The sequence below is a fragment of the Aphelocoma coerulescens genome, chromosome 13 (assembly GCF_041296385.1).
Source record: "Aphelocoma coerulescens isolate FSJ_1873_10779 chromosome 13, UR_Acoe_1.0, whole genome shotgun sequence".
Taxonomy (NCBI): Eukaryota; Metazoa; Chordata; class Aves; order Passeriformes; family Corvidae; genus Aphelocoma; species Aphelocoma coerulescens.
Window position 1 is genome coordinate 2126310 of NC_091027.1, and position 27163 is coordinate 2153472.

The following is a 27163-nucleotide window of genomic DNA, read 5'->3' on the forward strand; positions in this document are numbered from 1 at the left end:
CTGAATTAACCAAGCTGCTGGTTAATTAATATGACAGAGCACTGCTGTTGTTGGAACATCTGAAGTGCAATATTTGTAATGTCACTGATCCCTGGTTTTAAATCCCAGGTGATGCAGAGTCCCGTGCGTCCCCTCCCAAAACATCACACAGGGGCTGTAATTTCAGAGCATTAATGCCAATCCCGTTTCGCTGCTCAGGTGATTCTTTCAATCAACCTCCAGGAGCTGGAAATACTCTGCCAGTATTTTTTTTAACAGCAAGGACAAGGAAAGATGACAATCAGGCCAATGTTTTAGGGAATGATGTGTCAGGGAACTTGTAAGACATCGCTAAGATCAGATGTTCTTAGAGAGGGAGCCTATGCTGAGTTTTGCCGGAATTATCCTTCAGGATGGGGCGTGCAGTCCGCCCCCCCGCCCCGTTCCTGTGCCCTCGGCTGGGCGGTGGGACACGGATTTGGGGCAGAACGCTAGCGGCGCGGGTGTCACCGGGGTGTGCAGGGACAGCCCGGTCCCTCTGGGAAGCGCCGGGACGCGGGGCTGCACCGCCGGGGGGGTCCCCTAGATGTCCCCATTCCATACGGGATTGCGGAGTCCGTTTTCCAGAGGGTTTGAAGTGCCACCGTGGGCAGGATGCGAACTTCCCACTGGACACCAGCTGGGTCACCTCTTCTCCAAAACCGGTGCCCGCGGGGCGGACTCGCCGAATTGCCGCTCCTGGGAGTTTGAAATCGGCCGCGTCCGTCTGCTTTCCCGGGAGAGGAACGGGGGGGAGCAGGAAACGGGGCTCTGCCGCCAGGGCAGGGCGGGAGTGGGGTTTTCCATGCGGGGGTCGGACACGGCCCCGGGGATGCTGCGCGGGGGTCGCTCCTTCCCCGCCCGCCGGTCCCGGGATTTGCTTTGTTTGGTTCGGGATTGGGGACTCCCTGGATGGCTCAGCAGCGGGGCCGAACCGAGCCGGGCTGGGCCATGGCCCGATGCACCGGGACGGGCAGAACGGAGCCGGGCTGCGCTCCGGCTGAGCCGAGCCGAGCCGGGTGTGCCAGGCTGAGCCGAGCCGGGCCGTACCCAGGCTGAACCGTGACGGGGCTGAGCGAACCGGGGCTGAGCCGTGCCGGCCAGGGCGAACTTTGACCCGGCTGGGCAGTGCCGGGCCGTACCCAGAGCGAACCGTGCCCGGGCTGGACCGTGCCCGGGACGAGCCATGACAGTCTGGGCGGGCCGTGCCCTGTCTGGGCCGTGCCCTACCCGGACCGAGCCCTGTCTGAGCCGGACCGAGCCGTGTCTGTGCCGTGCCCGGACCGAGCCGTGTCTGTGCCGTGTCTGTGCCGTGCCCGGACCGAGCCGTGTCTGTGCCGAGCCGTGTCTGTGCCGAGCCGTGTCTGTGCTGTGCCGTGCCCGGACCGAGCCGTGCCGTGCGGGGCGGTGCCGGGCGGGCGGGCGGAGGGCTCGGGTGGCCAATGGCTCGGTGGCGGGCAGCCCAGCCCAGCCCAGCAGGTGGAGCGGTTCCGGCTCGGGCTCCATGTGCGCGGCTGGAGGCGGCCCCGGCCCCGGCCCCGGTCCCGCCTCGCCGCTCCCCGGGCGCGCAGCGGCTCCGTCCTCCCGGGGCCGGAGCGGGCGGCGGCTCCGCAGCTCCCGGGGCCGCACTCCGGGATGGCTTTCGCCAATTTCCGCCGCATCCTGCGCCTCTCCGCCTTCGAGAAGCGCCGCTCCAAGGAATACGAGCACGTCCGCCGCGACCTGGACCCCGGCGAGGTGTGGGAGGTGGTGGGCGAGCTGGGCGATGGAGCCTTCGGCAAAGTCTACAAGGTGGGTGCTCGGAGGGGCTCCGGGAGCAGCTGCGGTGCCGCGGCCCGGGCTCGGAGCGGCTCCGCTCCCCGGACACAGCGGGGCCGGGTCCCGCATCCCGTTAGCCGGGAGGAGCCGGGACGGGCACGGCGGCAGAGCTGGGCTTGGGAACGCAGCGCTCCGGGAAGGGGAAAGGAGCGAGAAAAGCTTTCTTCTTTTTTTCTTTCTTGCCTTTTAATTTTTTTTTTTTTTTTTTGTCGCCCTGAATCGCCCGTTTTCAGAGCGATGCTTTTGTGAGGAGACCCAGGCGCTCCTTGCCAAGCCCGCCGGTGCAATGAATGGAGGGAGGTTTCTTGGAAGTCGGCACTTCCAGGGCTGTCTCCCAAGTTTTTTGAGCCTCCGGGGGTGGCATGGGATTTGTATCCTCGCGGCCTGCAGGAAACTTGGAGGGCGAAGAGGAGCCGTGTCCAGGGCCATGAATGTTTAACCTCGGGGTTTAGGGATGGGGGTTTCAAAGACCAAAGCTTCCCTGGACTTTGCACTCCGAAGCAGCGGCGTTCCTGCTGTCCCCGGCTCTGAAATGTCCCCTCTCCCGTGCAGGGGGTGAGCCGGGGGTTTGGGGTGCAGGAGCGGGCTGGGGATCCGGAGGCTCCTGGGCACACCTGTGTGACAGGCGCGGTTTGGAATGGGGGTGGGAATTGTCTCATGGGCAGCTGGGGTTTGATGGCCTCGTTAGATCATTTGAGAAGGTATTGCCTTTGAAAAACGGAGAAATAAATAGGCCAGGAAGGGAGGCAGGTGGCTGCAGGTCAGGACGGAGGGATTTGGTGTTTATTTGTTGTCTCTGCCACGTCATTTGACAGAAACTCTCTAAAAAACTGAGTGCTAAACGCCCATTGAGTGAAAGTTTTTAGTGAAGGATCCTGTCTTCTAATAAAACACAAGTCCTAAAAATCGTGTTTAAATCCCTTTTTCATTTATCCTTCTGAAAGCAGCACCAGTAGAAGTCCTGTTGCCAGTCTGCTCTGTGAGGTGCGTTGGAAACCCATTTGTGTGTAGCAACACTCACTCCTGGATGATTCCTTGCTTTTATTTGCTCAGGTTTCTCAGGTGGTGACAGGAACCAGGTAAACACTGTAAAATAACTTAATTGGCCTCTGAGAGAAAGGAAAACTTAAATAATTATTTAAATGCTTCCTATTCTAAACATGTATAATGTATCCAAAGTAGGTGACTTAGAGAATAAAGCTAATTTGGAGATGGCTGGTTTGGTTTTTAGTCTGTTGTCATATCTGAATGCCTCAGTTATTAACCCCAGCCTCACACCAAGAAAAACATTGTCAGAGAAACTTAATTTACTGTAGGATGAGGGTGTCTGCCTGCCAGGCAGTAACATCTCATCTTCAGCTCCTTTCATCCCCATTTTCACCCAAATGAGCATAAAAATGTCCCAATGGAGACCACACATCTACAACCAGAAGTTCATTGCTTCTGGAACTTGAATATTCAGGCAAATTTTTGCTTCTGTGGAGTTTTAACCCTGCTGAGCAGGGTGAGGTTTAACCTTTCTTTTAACCAGAAATCAGAGGGTTATTTTATTGTATTTAGCGACATTTCACTTCCATTGCTTTGATCTCTTCTCCACCTGTTCTCCATTCCGGCTGGCAAATGGACACGGGCGGGTGTTGAATTCTCATGCGAGAGTTTGTTTGTTCATTGACGAATCCCAAATTATTTGGGCGCCCTGTGCTGTAAATCCTTATTTTAGGTAATAACCAGAGGCACAATTTCCTTCATCTACGGGGGTTTTTTTTGTTGCCTTCCTTTGGTTTTTTTTATATCTGGAGCACTACCCTAAGTGGGGATGAGTGCAAGATGGGGTGTGGAAGAAGAGGTTTGCTCTCTTGTGCTGCTCAGCTGCCAAAAACCTGCAGAGTAACCCACTAAAAACCTGCAGAGTAACCCACCAAAAACCTGCAGAGTAACCCACCACGCTCCAGGAGAACGGAGGTGCCCAAAATTCAGTGAACAATTTGAATCATTCTCTTGCTGGGAGCAAGGCTGAGTGTTTGCAGGGCCCTGAGCTTTTCAGGATGTTTGAGTGAAGTTCCTGCCTGTTTTCCGCCCCTTTTCCACGCCCGGAAGCGTGGGGAGGTGACGGAATCCTGTGCCTGCATCCTGCCCCGTGTGCCATATGTTGTGTTCCCTTGGAAAGGTCTGGCAGCCCTCAGCAGGGCTTTGCACCCTGGACAAATTTCTGGGAGGAATTTAGGTGTGGAGAGGTGGAAAAATGGGCTGGGTTTAGTAGGATTTGCTTTTCTGAGGCCGGGTGTGAGCAGGAGGAAGGAGGCCTCGGGTGTTTGGGGTATTCCTGCCCTGTGAAATCCCGTCTGGAGCTGTGTCCTGGGCTCCCGTGCACTCAGCTGAGCAAAGCTGAACTGGCTTTCCGAAAGTAGGACAGGCTTCATTTAAATACATATTAATTAAAAAAAAAATGAAATTTATGGTGGAGTCTGGATCGTACACAGCAGAGCTAAAGAAACCTGCGGCCAGCAGAAACGACCGGGATTTCCCTGCCTTTACAGAAAGTCTCGCTGCAGCAAAAGAGGATCTGGCTGCACCAGGAACCAGTTGGACAGAGGGTAATGAAGCTGAGAAGTAGGAGGGGGTGGGGAGGAGCTGTTTCTGCCCAGCTCTCATTCTATGAATGCCGTGGCTTTGGCGAGGCCGGAGGTGCAGTGAGGATGTGGTGGCAGCCCCCGGGTGACCGACCTTTGTCACCGCCTCACCCAAAGCCCATTAAATGGATGATCTCCAATCCAGCAGTCGGGAGCTGCGATCAGCGGGTGCCAGCCTGGGAAGGCCTGGAAAAGTTCCTAACGCAGACCCTTCCCAAGCTGCCGCGGAAGAAAAGCAGAGCTATTTTCCTGGGAAAACACCTAAGATGCCGTTCATAAGCTCAGAGGATCTGTGCTGGCGCTTCAGAGCCGCATCATTTGGCAGGGACGCGTGGCAGAGGCAGCCCCTGAGCTGCTGTGCTGCTCTCAGGGAAGATGCTCAGCGTGAAACCAGCAGTGCTGGCTGCTTGGAGCCGCAGCATCACCTCCCAGCCCTGCAAAACCGGGGCTTTACCGCTTCACCCTCGCATTAGTGCCAGCAGCAAGGGATGCCCGAGGGCTCTTGCGGGCGTGGAGAGCTCCCACGCTGGCAGGGGCTCCTCTGGCTCCTGGAGGACGGCCAGGGCCTCGCTGCCTTTCTCGTGGGGGGATTGTTGTGCCGCTCCCCTGCCTCTTGTGCAGCGCTATCTGCCCTCCCCAGCGCCCGCTGATGGGGACATTGGCTGCCCGATAAGGCGGCAGGGTGGGGACAGGCTGCCCACAGCCCCCGCACGCTGGGAAAGGGGGTTATTCACTTTATTCACTTTATTCCCTTCAAATCGCCTTCAAACAGCTCCATCCCACCGAGCCCCGGGGCCACGGCGAGTCACCAGCGCGTCTTTTGTGCCCTTGTTCTCCTTTCTTCTCCAAGACGCGCTTAAAAAGGCGAATTTGGGTTATCTGATGTGTCGTGCTGCCATCGGTGCTGTACATGCTGCGGACTAGAAACGCGGCTTTGAAACTGGGGTAATAAAAGGCTGATTGTTGGATGTTGTGCAGCTGCCTCGCAGCAGCAGCGGGGCCGTTCGTGGGCACCAGGGTGTCCCTGTCACTCGAGGGTGTCCCTGTCCCTGTCACACCTCTCTGCTCATCACCCCAGCCTGCACCATCCCGGTGTGCCTCGGTTGGCTCAGGTGGTTCAGGCTCAGCTCTTGGTTTGATCCATGAGGGAGCAAGTTTAGGTGGGATATTAGGAAAAAAATCCAGCCTGTGAGGGTGGGCAGGCCCTGGCACAGGGTGCCCAGAGAAGCTGTGGCTGCCCCTGGATCCCTGGAAGTGTCCAAGGCCGGGATGGACGGGGCTTGGAGCTGCCTGGGATAATGGAAGGTGTCCCTGCCCATGGCAACAAAATGAGCTTTAAGGTTTCTTCCAGCCCAAATCGTTCTGTGATTCTACGATTTAACCTGTAATTCCTGGAAAGGGTGTCACGGAGAGATGTTAATCTGCCGAGTTAATTTAGAAAAAGAAAAGAGAAGGAAAACAAAAGCAGGGGAAGTTTGAGCTGATTGGCCGCAAAAAAAAAAAAAAAGTAGGATTGAATCGTGGTCTTGTCCTTTAGAACAGCTGAAGGGTTTCCTTAAAATCTTTTCGCTTGGGAAAGAGGAATGGGAAGGTTTAACAATGTTAAACCTGGCTGAACTTCAGACTTGATGTTCACTTTCAACTCGTGGAGCCGTGGGATGCCCCATCCCTGCCGCAGCCCTGTGCTCCGCGGCCGTCTCGGTGTGACAGGGGACGGGGATAGCTCTCCATGGCCTAAATATTTGGACAATGACTTCAGTGGCACAGCCCAGATCTTGGCAGCGCTGCTGCCAGTGGGAGCCGTGGGCAGCTGCCTGCAAGAGGCAGCTCAGATGAGCCTTTCACCCTCGAGCACGTGGCGATTGTTGCTGCTCAGAAAAACCCTGCCTAGCCCATCTCGTGATTTTTTTAAATGTTTTGTCTCTTGAGAGTTCAGCTTCCTCGGAGAACAGGTTCTTCTTCTGGTCCATGGGGTGCTGCTGTCTGTAAATGTGGGGTTCTCCTTGTGACTCTCGGGTGAAGCCCCCTGTGGCTGGGGGTCCCCACGGGCTATGGGGGGTGGCTGTGCTGTCCCCCCATCCACTGGCACAGCCTGAATCCAGAGGGAACAGGGATTCAGCAAGAAGAGCAAAGGCACACTTTGTTCCCATGGCAAAGGGAGAGCGCAGCTCCCTTCAAGAGCAGTGTCTGGAAGTGCCACCCCCGGGATTGGGGCTGGAAGGGGCAGCGTGTCCCTGGCACAGGGCAGAGCCATGGCACCATTCCTGCTGGAGCTGCATTCCCTGACTTCTGCCTCCTGGCTGGGGAAAAGCACCTCGGTGCCACCTCCCAAACATCTGCTCTTCCCAGCCAGCACATGGAAACCTTCCTGACCTTTCTCGCCTCCCTGTGCTCGTATTCTCGGGGCTCCTGTCCTTATTTGCTCAACCAAACTCTGGGGAGGTGGGAGAGGCAGAGAAGGGAGCTGTGCGCAGCAGAGCCAGCTGGTGTTGGTTCTCCTCAGCACTCGGAGCTGCTGGCATCATTGTGCTGCTCCTGCCCCATATTCCTCCTGCCATGGGAAGTGCCAGCAGTGCTGGGCCACCCTGGCAGCCCTGGGCTCTGGAGACAGGGAAGGGCTGAGTTCTTTATTCTGCTTTTCAGCCCAGTGTGAGAGGGCTGCCAGCCAGCCAGCCCCGCCACTGCCAGCCTAAACCCATTCCCTGGCTCTTGGGTGTCGCAGCCATTCAGCCCCTGCTCCCACAGCCCTCTGTGGACCAAATTTGTTGCAGGAAGTTGCTAGGAAACTCAGACCTGCCTGAAAGGCTTTTTCCCCTCTATTTTTTTTTTTTTTTAATTTTCTCAATGTTGTGGCACTGGCTGAATGAAGACCAGGCCAGGAATGCTCACTTGGAGCACGGTGCTCTTTCAGGGACGGTGATCTGAAGGATGTTCAAGTTGGAGGCTGAAGATGCTGGGTCAGTGTGGAACTTCCCTCTCCTCAAACCTTGCCTGTTTATTTGCACATGTCTCTCCCAGCCCAGGCCCACGAGGTCTGCCTGGTGTCTGTGGGTGGTTAAAACACAGCAAAACAGCCCCAAACCCTCTTGCTGTGCCTGTTTCTGCGGCTGGTTGGGTGCAAGGTCTGAACCATCACGTGCTGTGCTGCTCTGTGGGTTTCTTATCTCTGCCCCCCTTTCCTGGGCCACTGCTGAGCTTTTAAGGCCAGAAGAGGTGTTTGTGCTGTGCTTTGGTCACAGTTGTGTTTGGCAGGCCTACCCAGAAAACGAGGCCGTGGCTGTAGCTGAGTTCTCTGGTGGGGCTGCTTTCCCTGCCCTTTGCTTGTAAAACCAGTGGAAGGCAGTTCTGCTTTCTCTTTTTTTTTTTTAACGGTTTTTGGGTGTTTCAGAAGCCACTTCCCCTTCCCTTGCTGGAGTGTTGCCACAGCTGCCAGAGCAGCAGCGCTGGTGCAGTCAGAGCCCTGCCCGACGTGGGGGCTGAGGGACCAGGGCTGTGCTGCTGTCCCCCATCCAAATTGTCACCAACTGCTCTGTTTGGTGGCACCAGGGCCTGAATCCAGCATTTCAAACAAAACCCCAAAGAGGCCTCATTTACGGAGACTAACTGAAGTGGCTCTTGGGGGCTTGTTAGGCTTGGGAGTCATGGAATGGTTTGGGATGGAAGGGACCTTAAAGGTCACCCAGTGCCACCCCTGCCATGGCAGGGACACCTCCCACTGTCCCAGGCTGCTCCAGCCCCAATGTCCGACCTGGCCTTGGACAGTTCCAGGGATCCAGGGGCAGCCACAACTGCTCTGGGCACCCTGTGCCAGGGCCTGCCCACCCTCCCAGGGAACAATTCCTTCCCAATATCCCATCAAACCCTGCTCTGTCTGAGTGCACTCATTCCCTCTTGTCCTGGCACTCCAGTTCCTTGTGAAAAGTCCCTCTCTGGCTTCCCTGTAGCCCCTTCAGACACTGGAGAAGGGAACCTTCCCTTCTCCAGGCTGAACAGCTTTCTCCGCCTGTCCCCATAGGGGAGGTGCCTTCATTCCAGCTCCCATTGATTATTTGACACCACCTCGAGCACTGACTCAAGCCTGGCTATCTGTGTTTGTTTACTGGTGCAGGGAGCTGGGGCCAGGTTCATCAGGAGGCAATTAATTGTTACATAATCCCTGAGAAACGTGTGAGGGAGCAGTTGCACACAGAGACACAGAGCAGGAGCGCACTGGGGTGGGGCAGCCCAGCTGTCACCCCCCAAATGCAGCATCACTGCGACCTCCAGGCTCTTTGCTCCTGGGCCTTTAGGTCGGTGATATCTGAAGCATCAGCTCTCCTGGCATGGGGACAAGGCTGGCAAGGAGGGGAAGAAGAGCTCACACCAAAAATATGGTGGCACGATAGCCTGTAAGGGATGATCCCGTGGCTTGGGAAGATACCGGGTGCAAACGAGGGGAGGTGAAGCAATGGGGGAGCTCTCAGTTCTCCTTTTTGTGGCAGTGAGAGTTCACGCAGGGCTTTCCTCTGCCTCACCTAGAAACTGGCCGTCCTGAACCATCCAGCCTTCCGGTAATGTGTTCTTTCAGGGCTTAAAATAGTTCCTGTGTTTGTCACACTCAGGATTTCACAATAGCTGCGGGGTGAGTCACAGGCAAAGGCCAAACAGCCACTTCTGTCACCTGAGCAGGCACCTCTCACCCCTCAAATCCATAAACCCAGCAGTGGTTTCCCTCTCTGCCTTCTAGGAGCAATCCTACTCATCCCCTATTTCCTGGTATTCCCGGTGTGTTTGGCAGTGGCAAGGCCAGCACCCAGTTTGCTCCAGAGTTCTCCAGGAAGATCCTTTGCATTGTTTCCTGCTTGGCTCCTGGCAGGGCCCTCTGGAAGTGGTTTACTGAGTAACTTTTATGTGACATTTGTGGAATGCACGTTCCAGCCCCATTCCTGCATGGACCTGTCACCGTTGACTTGCCCAGCGGCTGGTGGTGGCCATGAGGGGATTTTGGGGTTTAAGTGACTGAAATGAACCCCCCTGTAGTTCAGCAGCACCTCCTGGGCACCATGCTGGCAGCTGTCTGCTCTAATTTTTTGGGGGGCTAATTAGCATCCCAAGGACCAGTTATCCATGGGGTTGAAATGTCCAGGAGTGGAGGAGGAACTGGCACCGAACAGTTTCTTGGGATCTCACGGTCTGGGAGGCTGCTGGGGTGTGGCTGTGGCCTGGTGTCAGGGCTGGGGGATGAGCAGATGAAGAAAAAGGGAGAACTGGGCAGAAGATCCTTGGAATTCCAAACCTTTGGCAATGACAAACGTGACTTTCTGAGCTCAGTTCAGGAGTGCCCGTGCCAGGCACTGTGCATCTCCCTCTGTCATGTGGTGGGAACAGGACAGCTGGAATTTGGGCTCAGAGGGGCCATGGACACCTCAGGAAGGGATGAACTGTCCAGCCTGTACCAGTGTTGGTCCTCCCAAAGCTGCTGTGTGGGGTAACCTGTGTCTTCTCCACACTACAGGGGAGATAATTTTCCAAAATCTCCTACTTGCCCCGTGATCTCAGGTCTCCTTCCTACTCCAGCTTCTTCTGCCATCCTGAGGGTCAATTTGGTCCCTCCTGGGAAGTGCCCTTGGTTGCAGCAGTGACATTATCACAGGCTCATGCCCACACCAAGCCTGTGCCACCCCTGCCCACGGGAGCTCGCTGGCTCTGAAGTGTTGCTGCATCAGGAGTTGGTGATGTCCTGAGCTGATTTCCCCTTGGAGGTGCTGCTCTCACTCCTGCTGGGGTGCCCAAGCTGTGACCTCCCTGTGCCAGCTGGGGGCACGTGGGACATGGGATGGTGAAGTGCTGCTCCCCCTCTGGAGCTCAGGGAGCAGGAAGTGGGGAAGGGTGGGTGAACACTTGTTCAGGGCGGCTCAGCGTGGTGGAGGAATGCAGAGGTCACTCTGTTCTGGTCACCTTTAAAGCTGAGCACCAGGCAGGTGCAGGTGGGCTCCCAGCTGGGCAGGGACTGGTCACTGGGGGTTGCTGGGCTGGTCACCCATGGGATGGAGGAATACCAGTGAATGAGGCCAGGCTGGGCTGTGGTCACTCCCCCACCACAATTTGCAGGGTTTGCAAACCCTCACCCCCAGCCCAGCTCCGTGCTCTGCTCCTGGATTTTTCCAGGTGCCTGCTGGGCCCCAGCATCCTGCAGGGGCTGAGCTGGCAGGGCCCCCACCGGTGGGAAGCAAAGCTCCAAGGGAAGCCCCACCTCTTCTCACAATATTTACTTCCCCTCCCTGGAGCTCTCCCAGCCCCGTAAGTGCAGAGCAAACACAGTGGGGCACTTCTGGCTCCCGTTGGAAGGGCTGTGCTTCTCCCTGAGCTCCTTCCACATCTCTCTCTGTGTGAGAGCGTCTGGTGGCAGCTTGGTGACAACCCAACCAAGCTGAGCTACAGAAACCCCCTAATTTCTCCTGAAACCAGCGGGAGCTGCTGTCCTGCGTTAGGGCAGCGAGCCCAGATGGAAATGGATTTGTCCCCTGTGGTAAGGACACAGCTGTCCCTGCCAGCTCCTGGAATGCAGCAAGGCTTCAAAACACAGCAGAGACTCAGGGATCCCTCATTTTCCTCGCTCTGCTTTCCCAGTATTCCTTCCTCCCCTCCCCAGCCTGTCCCTTGGCACACGGTTATAGTGTCACCCAAGCTGTGTGAAGCTGTTCAGAGGGGGCTTGTGGTGTTTGCAGCAGGAGTTAATCCTCCTGAAAGCTCCCCCGTAGGTTTTCCAAACACGGAGATGTAAACTGGAGAGAGGGAAGAAAGGTCACAAGCAGAGCTTGGCCGGCTCCTCCAGGGATTCCATCCACAGAGGGATTTGTTTCCCTGCAGGAGAGGCAGCCTGGGTGTGATGGAAGGAAAATGGGGGAGGAGCTGGAATTGTGTCAGTGGGGAGCAGGGGGTGAGCTGGAGGGAATCCTGTGCCGTCATCTGCTGACTCAATGAACTTCTGGGAATGTCAGGATGCTCCTGAGTCAGCAGCTCCTGTCTCACCCCTCTCCCACGTGTGACACATCTCCTGGTGCAGCTGGACTGTGAATTTTACAAAGTCACAGAATCCTTGAGTTTGGAAAAGACTTTCAACATCATCGAGTCCAGCCTGGGCCCCATCCCCACCTTGTCCCCAGCCCAGAGCTCTGAGTGCCACCTCCAGCCCTTCCTTGGGCACCTCCAGGGATGGGCACTCCAAACCTCCCTGGGCAGCCCCTGCCAAGGCCTGAGCACCCTTTCCATGGGGAAATTCCTGCTGCTGTCCACCCTGAGCCTCCCCTGGCCCAGCTTGAGGCTGTTCCCTGGGAGCAGAGCCCGACCCCCACCCTGGCTCCACCCTCAGACAGGTCTTGGTTGTCTTATCTGCATATTTAGGATTTCTAGTAATTCACCTGTGGTATCATCAGAAAAGTTCTACACTTTGAGGTTTCCTTGCTTCCTTTTTTTTTTTTTCCCCATGCAAACATGGGGAAATCCAAGCAACAGGATCCATCTTCTTTCCTAAAAGTTTCCATGTCCCTGTGATGGGAAGTGGTGTGGGCTTTGGAGCCTGGAGGGAGGAAGGAGGATCCAGCCACTCTGCGAAGCTGTGGGCAGCTTTAGGAAGCTGAAATGCCTCTGCAAGTTTCCCTCCTGGTTTTACTGCTGGGGCCAGTGGACCCTGGCAGGAATTGGAGCAGCAGGAATTTTGTGCTCCTGCCTCTCCTCACTTTCCCTGGATCACCCTGGTTTTGTCTTGCAGGCCAAGAACAAGGAAACGGGTGCTTTGGCAGCTGCCAAGGTCATCGAGACCAAGAGTGAGGATGAGCTGGAGGATTACATGGTGGAGATTGAGATCCTGGCCACCTGTGACCACCCCCACATCGTCAAACTGCTGGGAGCCTTCTACTGGGACAGCAAACTCTGGGTAAGGGCTGGCCCCAGGAGGGACCTGTGACATCCTCACTCTGCTCACAGGAGGGGGCTGATCATGGTGAGCTCTGGAGCTGCTTGAACATCAGCAATGAGTCACTGTGGGATCAGGGCCTGGATTTTCCCCGCTGTCTTTATGACCAAACTCTCCTCTAACTAAAGCTGCTCGTAAATACCCAAGGGAAGGCCAAGGGATCTTCACAGGGAAGCTGAAACTGTGTTTTTTCCACCATTTAGGGTTCGTAAAGGTAGAAAAAGCATCACCAATAAGTTCCTCTCTCCTTTAAATCCCCCCTTTTACAACATCAGCTGGAAGGGTAACTCTTCCAATGGATTTTTTGGATTTGGGGCTAATTTCTGGCTCAGCACTTGTAATGCAGAGGCACCTGATGGCAAGAGCTCCATTTCCCGTGGCTGTGGAGGTGCAGGGACATAAAATGCAATCGAGTGGGTTGGTGCAAGGGCTGGAACAGCAGGTTCCTGCAGCTCTCTCCCCTAGCCTGGCAGGTTTATTTATTATTTTTTATTTCCCTGCCTGCTGTTTTCTCGGAGTGCCTGGAACAGGGGAAGCTGAGCGTGAAAGGCACCTTGCTGTGCTGTGCAGGGGATGGAGAGGCTGAGGGAATGAGCCCTTGGATACTCAACTCTGTGCCTGTGTCAGGAGTGTGGAAATCAGGTGAACAGGAGGATTTCCAAACCCATCTCCTCGGCCAGTTCATCTGCTCCTCCTTTAACTGCAGGAAGTCAGGAGAGTAGCAAAGGGTGCGTTCAGCAGCTGTGGTACTTCTTCCTTCCTGTTTTTCATGTCTCAGATACCTTTGTGGCCTCCCTGAGTAAATTTAATAGAGTTAAAGAAGAGATCTCAGCTTTGGGGACTTGCACTTGTGTGAGCTGAGCTGTTGGAGCCGCCGATCCCTGCCTGTGGTGCCGAGGGCTGAGCAGGGATAACACAGCCCCTGTCTGGTTCATTCCTGGCCTGAGCAGTGCAGGAGAGGGATGTTTCATTGGGCTGGTTCAGCAGCACCTTTTGCAACGTCAGCACGTGTTTTCTTATTTAAAAATCCGTGGAGAAAGCCCCCAAGTTCTCTGGGACACCCGGCTTGGAGGGCTGGAGAGTTTCTGCTCTGTTTTCTGCTCTTGGGGGAGCTGAGTTGTCCAGTTGGTATTTTGGATGGATTCTATGTTAAAGAACAAAGTAAATACGTACCCTGCTAAGGAAGGGAAGGACAAACATCCCTCCTAGGAGGGGACTTGGGATTTGGATGGATTGCAACTGCAGCCAGGATTAGTCTGGCCTAAAGTAAAAAGGCAAACACACCCTGAGCCGGGGTGAGAGGTGAGGCTGCTTCATCTGCCTGGTTTTACCTCCCTGCTCTCCTGCATCCTCCACGTGGGCCTTGTTCCTTCTCTCAAATGTCAGCCCCCTCCCCTTCCCTCTTCCACCTCCTCCCTGCTGTAGGAAGCTTTGCCTTCCTTCCTGGAGGGAAAACGGATTGCAGAGTTCCTTGGCTCTGCTTTGTCCAGGGACTGCTTTGTGATGTCAAGTGCTCGCCGACCTACTAAAATTAAACAGCCTCTCTGGAACCACTGCAACAAGAGCCTCCTGTCTGAGCTCTCCCACAAGGCCAGGAGCTGGGATTCTCTCAAATCCAGTTACAGCCCCGGCCATTGTTCTGGGAGCAGGATCCTTCTCTTTATTTAATGATTGGAGTAGCATTTGCATTTCATTGCTCAGGCTGGTTTTGTTAATGCTCCAGTGTTTTCCTGGCTTGGAGGGGGGTCACTAAGCCAGGCTGTTTTACTTCTGCAAGGCTTTTGGTCCCTACCAGGTTTTCCCTAGGGTCAAAAGCTTCCTTTTCTTGGTGACCGGTGCTGCTGGGGAGAATTTGCATCCAAATATAAACACCAGCTTTTATTGTTCTGCCCATATCCCATCCCCGGCTCTGTCTGTGCAGTTGTTTGAACCAGCATTTTCCTGGATCATTTGCATGGTGGGTGCCTGGCTTCTGCTGTGCTCTTGGCTCTGAGTGGTTCTGGCTAAAACTTCTGGGGGTGCCTGTCTGGTCAGGAACCCACTGTGGCTTCCTTGCTCCTCACAGCCCAGCGTGGAAAGAGAATATTCCAAGTGAGCAGGTCCAGATGTGCCCAGCCCCCTGGATGGCTCTTGAATAATTCACAGCTCAGTGCCACAAGCAGGCTCGGCCCGAAGGGACTCTTCCTAAATCAGTCTGGCTGTTCTTTCCTTGAATTAACAAGGAAAATGTGGGAGCAAACCTCGCCCTCGTGGTGGGTCCTCATCCCCCTGAGCTGTGTCAGGTCCCCGTGGCTCCTATGCCAGGCTCTGGCTCTGTGCTCCAGCAGCCAGCAGGGGACATGAAATATTTATGGGGCAAAAGCCCTTTCTGTGCAAGGGGAAGTGGCTCATCCTCCAGCAGCTGCTCGGAAATCCACAGCACTGAAAGGAAAGCACAAACCAGAGAATCCCTCTGGGTTTTATACCTGACTGGCATCAGGTATAAAAGGAGGAAAACCCCAGTTCTTGTGTGGGATGGAGCAAAGCCCACTGTGAGCAAGGGTTTGGAGACCCCCAGTGAGTCCCCAGGAATAAAACTGGTGGGGTAACAGCATCCAGCATGAACTTTCTTGGCAAATAAATCCTCTGCAGAGAGGCTGTGCCCTGCCAGCAGCTCCTATCTCATTCCATCCCCCTCCATCTCCTTTTCTTTGCTCGTGGCAGAGGCCAAGAAGTCTTGTGCTGCTTGCAAACAGCCCAGAGAAGCTGCAAAACTGCCCTGGTGGGAGCTTTCAGGATTTTATTTTATTTTTATTACAAGCCCCGTGGCATTTCATGTTCTTTTGCATAAATCCCAGCTGCTGGAAATGGGGGCACCAAATGAAAGCTGAGAATCTCCTACTTTTTTAAAAAAAGGGTTTGGTTTGAGTCCTTGTGGCTGGGACACATTTCAAAGTCTCTTTTCCTGCAGTGTGATGCAGGACTTGGAAACACAGAAGCAAATCCCCCTCACCCAATATAACACAGCTTTAAAAATGGACTTTTTAAAGCTATTTGTGGCTGAGGAACGGGACTAAAATGGCCTTTGCTTGCTTTGAACAGATTTTTCACTGATAATTATTACAACGTGGGAAAGAAAAACAACAGCTCTTGTGTTTTGTGTCCCTCTCGAGGGCTGCATGTTTGGGGTTGGTTTTTTTTTTTTTCCCCCTTCCAAAACAACAACAACAAAAAGACTGAGACCTCAGAGGAAGGGAGGAACTTTTGATCTGCTGCTGCTGAATCCCTCTGCTGTTTCCGAGTGTCTCCTCCCGCAGCCAGAGCAGTGATAAGATGAGCAGGGAGGAGAGTTTTGTTTGCTGAGAAGAACTTGAACTTCCCTGCAGGAAACCTCTGTTCCCGGGGGATGGTGGCTGTGTCCAGACATCCCAACAGGATGGCAGCAGGGCAGGAAACCCAGGAACCTGTCGAGATGCTCCAGCACTGAGCTGCAGGATTCTCTGGAAATTAATTAAAACATCATTTGGCCCCAGTGCTGAACCACTTTGCTGGTGATGGGACAACTTTTCCAGGGAAGCCCTGGGGAATTCTCTCCCCCTCCCTCCTTTTCTCTGCCCCACGGTTGCCATGGCAAACGGGTTTTTGAATAAACAGCCGTTTCCTGGAGATCAAAGCAGGGATTGCTGCACCGTGCAGGTAACCCTGCCTGGCTGGGCCGTTCGGGGAATGGTTCATTTAATCAGCTTAGGGTTTCCTCTGTGTGGGTACAAACTCCTACAGCTGGCACAGAGACACCGGCTCTGTGCTGCTCTTTGTACTCGCCTTAAAAAAAGCCCTTTGCATTTTCTGTGGGCAGGCCCTGACCTGTTCAGCCGGGGACTTTTGGGATTGCTCCCCCTTTGATATGGATGTTGACTGGAGATTTGGGCATTCTTGAAAATCCTGTAGCATAAAGCAGCGCTCATTATCCCATGCACTCGACTGCTGGGCTATGTAAAGCATCTGCAGCGTTCCGTGCTCGGAGGTTGGCAATACCTTTTCTTTAAAACAAACAGAAGAGCAGATAGCAGGATCAGGTTCCCCGCAGCTTTCCTTAGCAAAGGGAGGTTAGCACAGCTTGCAGGGATGTCTTGCAGGGTGAGCAGCCTGAGCTTGGCTGGATGCCTGTGGGGAGCCATTTGTGTGAGTGCTGGACCCGAGCAGGGCTCAGCCCTCTGTCCCTGAGGAATCCCATGGCTCTTTGTGTCCCTTAAAAACTCCACTTGGCAGCAGAGCTGCAGCCCTTCCTACTTGGCCTCCTGCTCTTGGCGCTTTGTCCCAAACTTCCCCCAGAAGTTCTTGAACTTTGTTGTTTGCAGCTCGCGGGAGTCAGACGCAGCCGAGGGAAAACCCAGGAAAACAAAGTGATCCCAAACTTTATTAAACAGCTCCCCAGCGTCCTAGAGGAACAACAGTCCTTTCCCTTCCTCCTTGCCCCAGCTGCAGGAACATAAATCCCAATCCCTCCCAGCCCTGGCTGTTCCCTGGGACACGCAGGGCTCCGGCACTCGGGAGCTGCCGCAGGATCGGCCCCACTGGGAAAACCAGTGTGGGGGTGGGGTTTGCTGGACCGGTTTCCAAATTCCTACCAGTCCAGAATTTGGGCAGAACAGCAAAACACCCCCAGGAACTTCAGCAGGGTGGGTAGGAGAGGAGCAGGTGTGGGCAGATATCAGCACACATCGGGACATGGCATTGCTTGGAGCTGGGAGAGAGGCAGGGATGTCACAGTGTCCTCTCCCTGTCCTGAGGGGCAGCCCCTCATCTTGGCCAGAGCTGCAAAGTGGAAAAAGTGATGGAGCCCAATGGTTTTTTGGCACTTCCCTGCATTTTCAGGGTCAGCAATTTGCTGTTCAGAGTAGTGTAATTGCAGTTGATGGTCACTTCTGCTCCAACTTTGGGACTGTGTCTTTGCCAGCTGGGATGCTGTGGATCAGAGATTTGGGTGACATCCTCCTTCCCTTCTCTCTGCCTGGCCATTCCCAAAGACCTGGAGGGCTAAATCTTCTTCAGCTGGAAATCTGGGCTGCAGGTTCCACGAGTGCACTCCGTGCTGTGAACGTGAGCTTTAGCACTCAGCCCCCTGGCAAGTCACTCTAAATCCTATTCTGGGTAAAACTGGGGGGGTTTCCCTTAAAACAGATGGAAACCGGATGACTTTTAGCAACTCCCCAAACTGATTTATGTATCAGGAGAATTGCCACAGCCCAGCCGAGTTCAAGAGTGCTCCTACAGGTACCAACATGACAACCCAAAGCAGAACAGAAGCCTTTGTCTGCAACCCTTTGCACAGGATAACGTTGCATGAAGAGGTTATTGAAGCCATAATAATTCCTTGTGATTGCACAGCCTTGTCATCTGAACACCCTGGAATGCTTTATAAAAGACCTGGTGTCATTATCCTGGCTCTGAGAGTGGAGGCACAGACAGGGATTTGCCTAAAGTTTCCCCAGGGGGTAAATGGCACTTGGGAATAAGTCCTGGGTGCTGAATCCCAGTCCAGGGTTGTAACAGGAGGCCGGAGTTCCGTGAAAAGAAAAGCAGAGCAGACAAGAAGCCTTATAGGCAAATCAGTTTTCAAAGCACTCGAAAACTTTGTTTAGGACTGCATTGCAATAAGCCACGTTCCCACTTGGCTGGATCTCCAAGGGAATGCTAAGGAGCAGTGTTTGCATATAAAGGAATATTTATGAACTCCCTGTGCACAGGAGACAGTGCCTTGAAACCCAACTTCAGCCTAAACCCTGCAATGAGGGATAGCTTGCAGGTTTAAACTTTATTCTGTTTCAGATATAGCCTGAAAGTTGTCCTTTGGAGGGAGGGAGGGATGTCCTTTTGCAGACCTCATGGCCTGGAGTGATCCATTGACTTCAAAGCCCTCACTGAAACTGTTAAACGGCAACACTCAGCTTGTGTGATGGATCCAGGCACCTCGTGCTGGGAATCTGGGGATGATTAGGACTGATAGTTGTTTCTAGGGAGATGCCAGGCAGGAGTGGAAAGCTTTTCAAGCCCTTTGCCACCCCTTCACTGAATTGTCCCCGTGGCCAGGTGAGGCTTTGGGGCTGTGCTGGAACTGCTGACTTAATAAAAGACACCGGGAAACTTGTCCTGGGTCAAACTCCAGCTCTCCCAGTGAGCTTTGGCCTTCTGAAATGCATCATCTCTTTTAGATGCTGACACAGTCTCGGGGCACTTGAGGTTGGGGAATCTTCCCACTGAAGCAGCAACTTCTTCCTTTTTGCTATTTATGTTTGAAATGATTCTTGGAGTTTTGCTTCCCATCCCGTAGCAAAGTGAACTCAGTGGCCTCAAAATGCTGATAACTTGGTGAGAAAAGGGATCCCACTCACAGCCCTCCAAGCAGCAAAAGATGCTTTTTGCAACATCAAAACCATTTTGGTTGAACTCAAAGGAGTTTTAATGTGTTCTCCCAAAATTGCAGTAGGCATGGGAATATTTCTGCCCACTATGGGGGGCAGTCCAAGGAAATATTTTGTCATCTTGCAGTGATTTAAATGTGAAGAACTCATCCCCAGTTTCCTTAAGATCAGCAGGGAGCTCTGCACTTCGCCAGGAGTATTGACTTTGCTCTCCATAAAGTTTTCCTGCTCTGAAACTCCCTAAACTTTGTGTTCCTCGTTTCCTGCCCTGCACCATCTCCCCCCCATCCCTTATGGGGGACAGCCTTTTTTCATTTCTGATTTCAGATATTTTTCTCTGTAGGTTATTTTGTCCAGAAAAGGGGGCAGAAAAGGTTTATTATATTTAAAGTCTCTGAATGGTGTCCTTGTCCGTGAGGGAAAATTGGCAAGCTCGGAGCCCTCTCTTACAGAGAGTGAATTATTTCACTTCCACCTACAGCATACTTGCCGTGTCAGGCCAGCTTTTGACATTTGTGCTGCTCTGGGCCAGCCAAGAGGCTTTTGGTGGCTTCTGGATTGTTTTGTGCCCTCTCTGGTGGGTGCTGAGGGCCAGCTGCAGCAGGAGCTGGTGGCTTTTGCGGGTCCTGGCAGCTCTTGGGTGTTATCCCCTTTTGTCTTGATGCTGCTCTGGCCTGGTAGGGCTCTAGGAATGAGGCTGGGAAGGGTTTTGTGCCTTGCCCTGTGTTCAGGCCCCAGCAAAGAGCAGGAGCAGCTCAGCCTTGCTCTGGGTGAGCCCATCTGGTGGTTTATGAGCAGCACTGGTGGAATCTGCTCCCCGTTTTCTCCCATCCCTTTGGCATCGTTTTCCCCCAGCCTTTTGGCGTGTGTGGGGTGAAGAGCATTGGGCAGGAGGCTGGTGGGGAAGGTGCCAAGGGAAGTGGGTGTAGGAATGTGATCCACCTCCTCCCTCCGCTCTGTAATGTAAACTGAATCCTTGGACTTTGGTCGGAGCGGGGAAGGCTGGGGAGATAACGGGGAGGCTCAGCCAGAGCTGCTCCAGCACAGCCTGACCGGGAGGCAGGGAGGAGATGTGACCAAATGGGCTTTAAAAGCCAAGGTGGTGCTCCCCAAATCCACCCCCCGTGGTCCTGCACACCCCTGTGCTGTGAGGGGAGAGGGAGCGGCTCCCAGAAGGTCTGATCCCACTCTGATCTGCTCCTGGAAGTTCTGATCCCGTGTTCCTTATCCTGCCTCCTCCTGCAGCCACCAGGACAGCGCAGCTTCACTGCTAACCACCAGAACCTTGGGTTCAGATGTCACACAGATAAAGGATGTGGCTCTCGACCCTCACTAAATGTGGTTCCTGTGCCTAAATATATCCCTGTGTTCTTTCCACGAGTGAGGAATGGCTCTGTCTCTGGTGCCTGTGTCACTCAGAAGCTGAAGCCTCTTTCTCAGTCCTGGGAAGTAGAAATGCATCCAGAGGTTTTGCTGGAACTGTGATGGGCTTGGAGGAACAGGAGATGGAGCCAAGTGACCCAGGTGTTTGGAGGTGTTGGGAGCAGGTGAAATCCCTGACAGATACGTGGGGCTGGACATGAGCTGTTCACATATCCAGGCCGTAGCTGGGCTGTGGAGAAGGTGCTGGAATCTTGGAGGACACAGGAGATTGCTGCCTGTGTCCCAGTGGCCACTCTGTGTGTAGGACTGGGCCTCTGGCTCAGAGTGGCCTCAGCATGGTGCCTCAAGTCTGTGTCCATCGTTTATCTGGGCAGCTTTTGGACAAATGACCACCTGTGTTTTGTGCTGTGCTCTGTGTTTGCTGCAGCCAGTGTTGCTGGGCCAGGATCATCCCCTCCATGGGATTTGTGTGGATATTGGCTCCTGGTGCTCCTGACCAGAGTCCTCTCAGTGCCGTGGTGATGTGCAGAGTTTGAGAACAGAGCCAGCTGCTGCCTCTGCCCTTTCTTTTCCACAGCATCTGTGTTGTGGGACTTGGCAGTAGAGAGGGAAGCTGCTGGGTGCCACTGATGCTGAGGAGCTGGGTGGGAAAGCTGGAATTCAGCAGCCACTGTGGGTAACAGGGCTGGGAAGCTCCTGCATTGCTCAAGCCAGGCCTGAGGGCTGCAGGAGGATGATCTCCTGGGCTTGCTCAGTCTGCTCTGCCTCTGAGTCAAGACCAAAAGTTCTGGAGACTGTCTGGGCTCTCAGCATCCCCCTGCTCCTGCAGGGCTGGGGAAGGAGCCTGTCTGGCCTGGGGTGTTACCCCAGTGCTGGGAGCAGGGACTGGCCTTGCTGTGACTCCTCTGTTGCTCATGGACAGGTCTGGACCATTTCCTGCAGCTTCTCAGCACCACCTGTGATCCAGGGCAGTATTCCCATCCTGTGTGGGCTTTTGAGTCCTGTCCTGGGCTCATTGCACCGAAGGGAAACCCTGTGCCAAAGCCAGGGAATATTTTGGAGTGGGGGGCTGTTCCTATGTGGGGCTCCTCCTGTATGGCCAGGAGTGGTGTGAGGGGTCCTGCCTGTGTTTGCTGTGCAGGGACAGGGGAACAGGAGGAAGGCACCAGGCTGGTGCCTGGAAGAGGAAGGGGGGCATCCGATTTCATGACCAAAACCTTCATCTTCATCACTGGCAGCACAGGGAGCTTGGCAAATGTTTTCCAGGGGTTCTCTGGGAGGGACAGCCCTGTCCCTGCACTGATGACAGGGCAGGGTGGGGAAGGGCTCTGCAGCTGCTCTGTTGCTCAATGCACTCCTCTGTTGAAACCCAGCCAGGGGGACGTGCCCCGTGGGTTTGCACTGAGGTGATGCTGCCATGTGCTGCTGCCTCGGTGGCTTCTTGCCTCCCAGCCACGAGTTTCACTGCAGCAGGAGGAGGATTCAGACTTGCCCCTTCGGGCAATCCCCCTGTGGAAAAGCAGGGGCTGCTGGCTAAAAAGCAGCTGTGTAAAATTCACCCTTGTTCCCTCACAACCTGCTGCCTCCCAAATGAGGCAGCTTTGGAAGAAGTGTCCATCGCCTGGACATGATGGAAGGGTGGGATTCAGCTCACAGCAGTGCTGACTCAGCAGATGGACCACAGGCAGGGTGAGGGCAGGGCCAGGCAGCCTGGAGAAGGCCAGGCCAGCACCTGGAGCAGGGAGGTTCTGTAGCTGGGAGTCCCTGTAACTGTTCTGTGCCTCTCTCACTGCCACCCTCACACTGGGCAGCTCATCCCTGTCTGCAGCACCAGCACAGCCAGAGGCAGCCAAGGCCCCCAGCTCGCTCTGGCTCTTTCCCTTTTCCCTTGGTTGTGTTTTTGCTGAATGTGAAGGATTCCTGCCCCTCTGGACCATGGGAGCTGCTGGTTTTGCTGTATTTCATCTGCTTTTGCTGTAAGTGGGTGGTGGTGCCAAGACAGCCCTGCTGGGGCACCCACGTGGGCACATCTGGCTCCTCGCTCCTGCCCCTCCATCCCAGCTCAGCCCAGGGATCCGCTGTGCTGTCCCTGCAGTGTCAGCTCCACGTGGAGCAGGACTGAATCCTCAGCTGCTGAGCGTGCCTGGTGACACACCCGCTCCTTTGCCATGCTTGGAGAACACCCAGGTGGAAATGACTGCTGCCAACAGCAGCAAACCCTCAGGAACTTTGTGCCAACTCCGCACTCTGGAGAGAGGGAAGGTGGACCTGGTGTGATGGGTGGCAAGGAGGGAACCCGACAGCATTTCCTTCCGCAGCTCCCTCTGCAAGTGGAGCACCGTTTCCTTTATCAAATTTATTTTTCTTATCTCCCCAGCCCCTCTGTGCCAGCATGAGGCTGTGCTGGGGGGTGCTTTCCGCTGTGGGTGACAAGGACACCTCCGAGCTGCCCCGGACACGTGGCAGAGCCGCGAGGCCACACGTGGGTGCCGGAGGTGGCTGTGGCAGCAGGATGCTGTGGGTTCTGGCAGCTGCTCACAAAAACAACGTGAACCCCTCTGCTGCAGATCAGGGGAGGAAATTGCCAAGGTGTTTCGGTTCTGCTGCAGTGTCTGGGCCAGGCAGGGTGGGTCTGGGGGCAGGAGGATGCTGGGGGCACGGTGCCGGTGCTGATGCCCACGGTGGCTGCAGTTCTTGTCGCGGTGTCCCCACACAGGAATGGCCCTGGGAGCTCTGGAGCACCTCTGTGACCCCAAACTCCTCAACATGCCCTGCACAAGCAGCAAAGTCCCAGGGAAAGCTGCAGGCAGCCGTCACCTCGGGTGCCTTGGCAGCCACTGGGCTGCCAGCCAAGGGCTGCTCTGTCCTGAGGGGACCTGGTGGCCTCCGGTGCCCGTGGGAAGTGCCTGGCACCCAGGGGTGCCCCTGGCAGGAGCTGCCCCCAGCTTTCCCAGCTGATGGCTTTTGTTTTCCGCCCTCCTGTCCCTTTCTGCCGTGCTGCCAGGGAAGGGTTGGTGGGCACTGCCCTCTGAGTGCCAGCCGGGTGAGTAAGAGCCGGGCTGAGGGCGCGTCCTCCCCTCTTAACTGGGCTTCAAACCCCGCTCAGGGCCATCAGCTGTTCCACGCCTGGTGACTGGGCAGTGTTTGGTGATATTATCTTTCGAGATAAGCTTTTTGTGTGTGGTTTGTTGGTTTTCTTCAGCCTTATAGAAAGTTCCAGGAGTTCAGACACACCCGGGAGGCAGGGGCTGTCCTGCCCAGCATGGGAGGAGGAGCCAGGACTCGGTGCCACCTGGGGGCACCTTGGTACCTGGGCAGGAGTTGCTGGTCCTGCTTGGTCAGACCCAAAATGCTTCCAGATGCTGCTGTGATTAGGCCAGGATTAGGATGAGCCATGGGAAAAATCGAGGTGGCCAGCAAATCCCTTTAACTTGAGCGGACTTTCGCTTTCAAATTTAAATTTAATGCTGCCCGTTGCAAAGGTTTTTTTGAAAAGGAAAGATTTTGTGGTGTCTGCATGCACACCTCTGCATTTTTGTTTTGTTAAAGGTGTAGGAGAAAAGGGCCTTTTTTACTAAAACTTTTAATCACAAAGGTTTCCAGAGGCAGTGAGAGCAAACTCCTTTCTCTTTCAACCCAGCTGCACAAATCTGTTCCTGTGTGTGCAGCCAGAGCATCCCTTGGAGCTGGGAGTGAGCCCAGGGGCTGGTGAGTTCCTTGGCTGTGATTTTGGAGCTGGGGGCTCTGGCTGTGGCTGCGTTGTGTTGCTCAGGTAACTCAGAGATGGAGCCACCGGTGAGTTTTATGCGCTTGTAACTGGAAACTAAAACGCTGCTGGTGTGTGATCCCTGGGATTTGTAGCAGCTTTGATGTGGCACAGGAACTCTGCGTGCCCCCAGCAGCCTTGGGTGAGGAAGTCCCTGCATTTCTTGTGCAGAGGAAATCATTATGGACAGGATGTTTGCTCCAGGCTGCTCCCTGCACACCCCACAGGGCTCCCGGACCCCGAGCAGCAGCAGGAGGAGGTGTGGGTGCTCCCAGCTCGCACACACAGATGCTGATGTCACCAGCCCTGCCTTCCCACTGCCTCGATGGCAAAACGTTTTCCAGGCTGGCCCTGCTCCTGGAAGGAAGTGTGCTTGGAGGATGATCTGGGAGATTGCCGGCTGTGTTTGTTTAAATAGGATTTTCTGGCCCGAAACGAGCTCGTTATTTTTTTAGCTGCTCGGACCATCTGGCCACACCCATCATTATCCTTTGGCATCTCTGCCCGTGTTGAAAACGCCTGTTTTGAAGTTTTCCGTGTTTCCCGTATTCCCGGTGCCCAGCTGCAGCCTGCTGTGCCTGGATAAACCCACAGGGTCACGCTGCTTCAGAGGGACTGATTTCCTGGATTTTCTCATTGCCAGCCTGCAAACCTGACTGGAATTTTGTGGGGTTCGCTCTGAGGAGCCCGGGAAGGGCTGGTGGCCACCGGTGGTTTCAGTCTGCTCTGATAAACGTGAGGAGGAGCACCACAAAGACAAGGGGTTGAAATGAGCCTCCCTGAGCTGTTTGGGGTGATGATGGGGCACAGGGCAGTTCCCTGCCTGGGGGGGACCGTGGCAGGAGGCAATTCCTGCTTTTCCATTTGCTCGGTGAGCTGCTGATGCTCTGGTTCAAGTTATTAAACAACAAGGAAAGTGTTGATATGTCCCACTGGTGCTCTGCTGCCAGGCTCTTGCTTGGATCTGTGCCACGTGTTTTGGTTCTCCTGATTTGGGAATTGTTCAATTGTTTTCCCACATTGCTCCTTTCCACCTGCCTGTTTCAAACGCTCCCCCAGCCCTGGCCCCTGGTTATTCTCCTCTGATGGTGCCTCTGCCACTCCTTTCCTGGGTTTGTCACCTCAGTTTGTCCCCTTCTCCGACTCCTTGGACCTGGGCTGATTCCCACAGAGCAATTCCAGCTTTGCTGCATCCCAGCTCCTGCTCCAGGACAAAGCAGCTGTCTCCCACCCGGTGGTAACTGCATATCCCTTGATTGCAGAGGAGCTGAAGGGTGGGATGTGGCTTTCCTGGAGCTGCAGGATCAAACCACAGGAAAGAGGGAGTTTGAACCTTCTCCCCTCAGCTCCTGGGCCAGAGCTTGGAGCTGCTTTGAGTAGCGTGGCCCCCTCTTGATGGGTTTAGAGAGCTGAGCTGGTAAACACGGCTCAGGCGCTGTCCTCGGAGTAAACTCTGGCAATTCACCACTCTGGAATGCTGCCCTGTGTCACCTCGGCAAGGAGAAGAGCTTGTCGGAGAGGTGAAGCATCTCTTGGCCCTTGTGATCCCCGGCTGCTTGAAACTGTAATCAGTTTATCTGAGCAGCCCCCGAGGGGAGCGGGGAATTGAGGCCGGCACCGGGGCGGCTCTGGGTGACTGCAGAGCTGAGGGGAGAGGAGCTGCATCCCTGAGGTGCTGGGGACAGCCGGGAGGGATGGCAGGGAGCAGGCAAGCAGATGCGTGGGGCTGCCAGGGCTCTGCAAATCCCTGGAGAGAAATGGCAGAGTCTGGTGAACGTGCTCACCCTCTCTATTGACACAATTTCCCCTCAAGTTGCTCCAAAGAAGAGAGCAATGAACTACTGAGCAATGCGGGGAAATAAAAATAGTTAAAAAAAACCCAACCAACCACCCTAAAGACACGAGAGCCCTCCCCGTCCCTCATTTGGCAGGGAAAATCCTGCCTGATGCCTTCAGCCACGTCAGCTCCCAGCTATGACAGTTATCCCATCCTGCTGGCAGGGCTGCTCCCAAAGGCAGCGGGAAGGGATGCAGACCGGGGCAGCTGGAAATCCTGAAGCTGCTGCTGGGGTGGGCGTCGGGTGCGGGGCTGCTGGGGGGTCACAGCCACGGCAGGGTCCCTGGGAGGTGGGCAGAGTGTGGCATCTGACCCCGGGGCTCGGCGATCCTTGGAGTGCCCAAGGGATGTGTCCTGGGGAGCTGCCAACCGCCGGGTGGGGCTGAGGGGCAGCTTTGCCACGCAGGGAAGCAAACGCAGCTTTTGTTTCCCCTTCCCCGGTGAGGCACAGCCTGGCTTTAACCCTCTCTTTTTGTTCCCCCAGATCATGATCGAGTTCTGCCCCGGCGGGGCCGTGGATGCCACGATGCTGGGTGAGTGCAGCTCTGCCCTGTGCCCGGGGCGATGCCCACAGGGCATTTCCAGCCTCCTGGCACCACCCCAGGAGCAGCCCTCAGACAGATGGCAGGCATGGGTGCCACAGCTGCCCTTTCTCTCCCAGGCGTTCGCCTGTTTTCATACCCTGAGCAAAAGGTGTGGCCGCCCTAGGGTGGTTTTGGAGCTACCTGAATGTCCTTTTATGATTTAAATGCTGCTGGGATCAGCAGATCACAAGGCACGGGGAGCAGGGAGAGCCTGGCTGCAGGGGAAAGCTGAATTGAAATATTTTATCTGCTGGGAGCACTGGGTGCTTGGGGTCCCGTTCCCACAGCTCCCCGGGAAGGGCAGCAGGGCTGAGATGTTTAAGCTGGGTGCCTGTCACGATGACTGTCCCCAGATCTTCGTGCTGACTCCTCCCTACGGTATCAGTCATCTGGTGAGGCAGCAGAGCTCTCATAAACTGCACTGTGCAGCAATCCCTTTCTAAACTCCTCCCTTCCACGCAGAGAGAGCTGCTGGGAGCAGGGCTGTGGGGATGTACCCCAAAACAGCCCTGGCTGGAGCCTCAGCCCCTCTGTGGATGGACCCGGGGGGTGACATCCCCTCTGCGCAGCAATGAGATGCTCTGACATCACCTTGCCCGGAGCCCTGGGACAGAGCCACTTCTCTCTCCCCCGGGGGTTATTCCCTGTCAGCCCTGATCTTTCCAAAGGCCTCGCTTTCTTTTTATTTCCAGGAACCCAATTTATCATCTTTGACTCAGCCCTGAAACCTCGGCCCTCCTTTAGGGAATTTCTTTAAAGCGGGTCCAAGTCA

General features: G+C 55.0%; 1 protein-coding gene across 1 annotated transcript in view; it reads left to right on the top strand.

Annotated features, from left to right (window-relative positions):
- The first annotated feature begins 1540 nt into the window (after window positions 1-1540).
- STK10 (serine/threonine kinase 10) overlaps window positions 1541-27163 on the top strand; it is a 41347-nt gene continuing 15724 nt past the window's right edge. Inside the window, exons 1-3 of the mRNA XM_069028627.1 lie at window positions 1541-1809; window positions 12217-12381; window positions 26292-26340. Of these exons, the coding sequence (XP_068884728.1) occupies window positions 1654-1809; window positions 12217-12381; window positions 26292-26340 (370 nt within the window). The 5' untranslated portion in view covers window positions 1541-1653. The remainder of the gene's footprint in view (window positions 1810-12216; window positions 12382-26291; window positions 26341-27163) is intronic.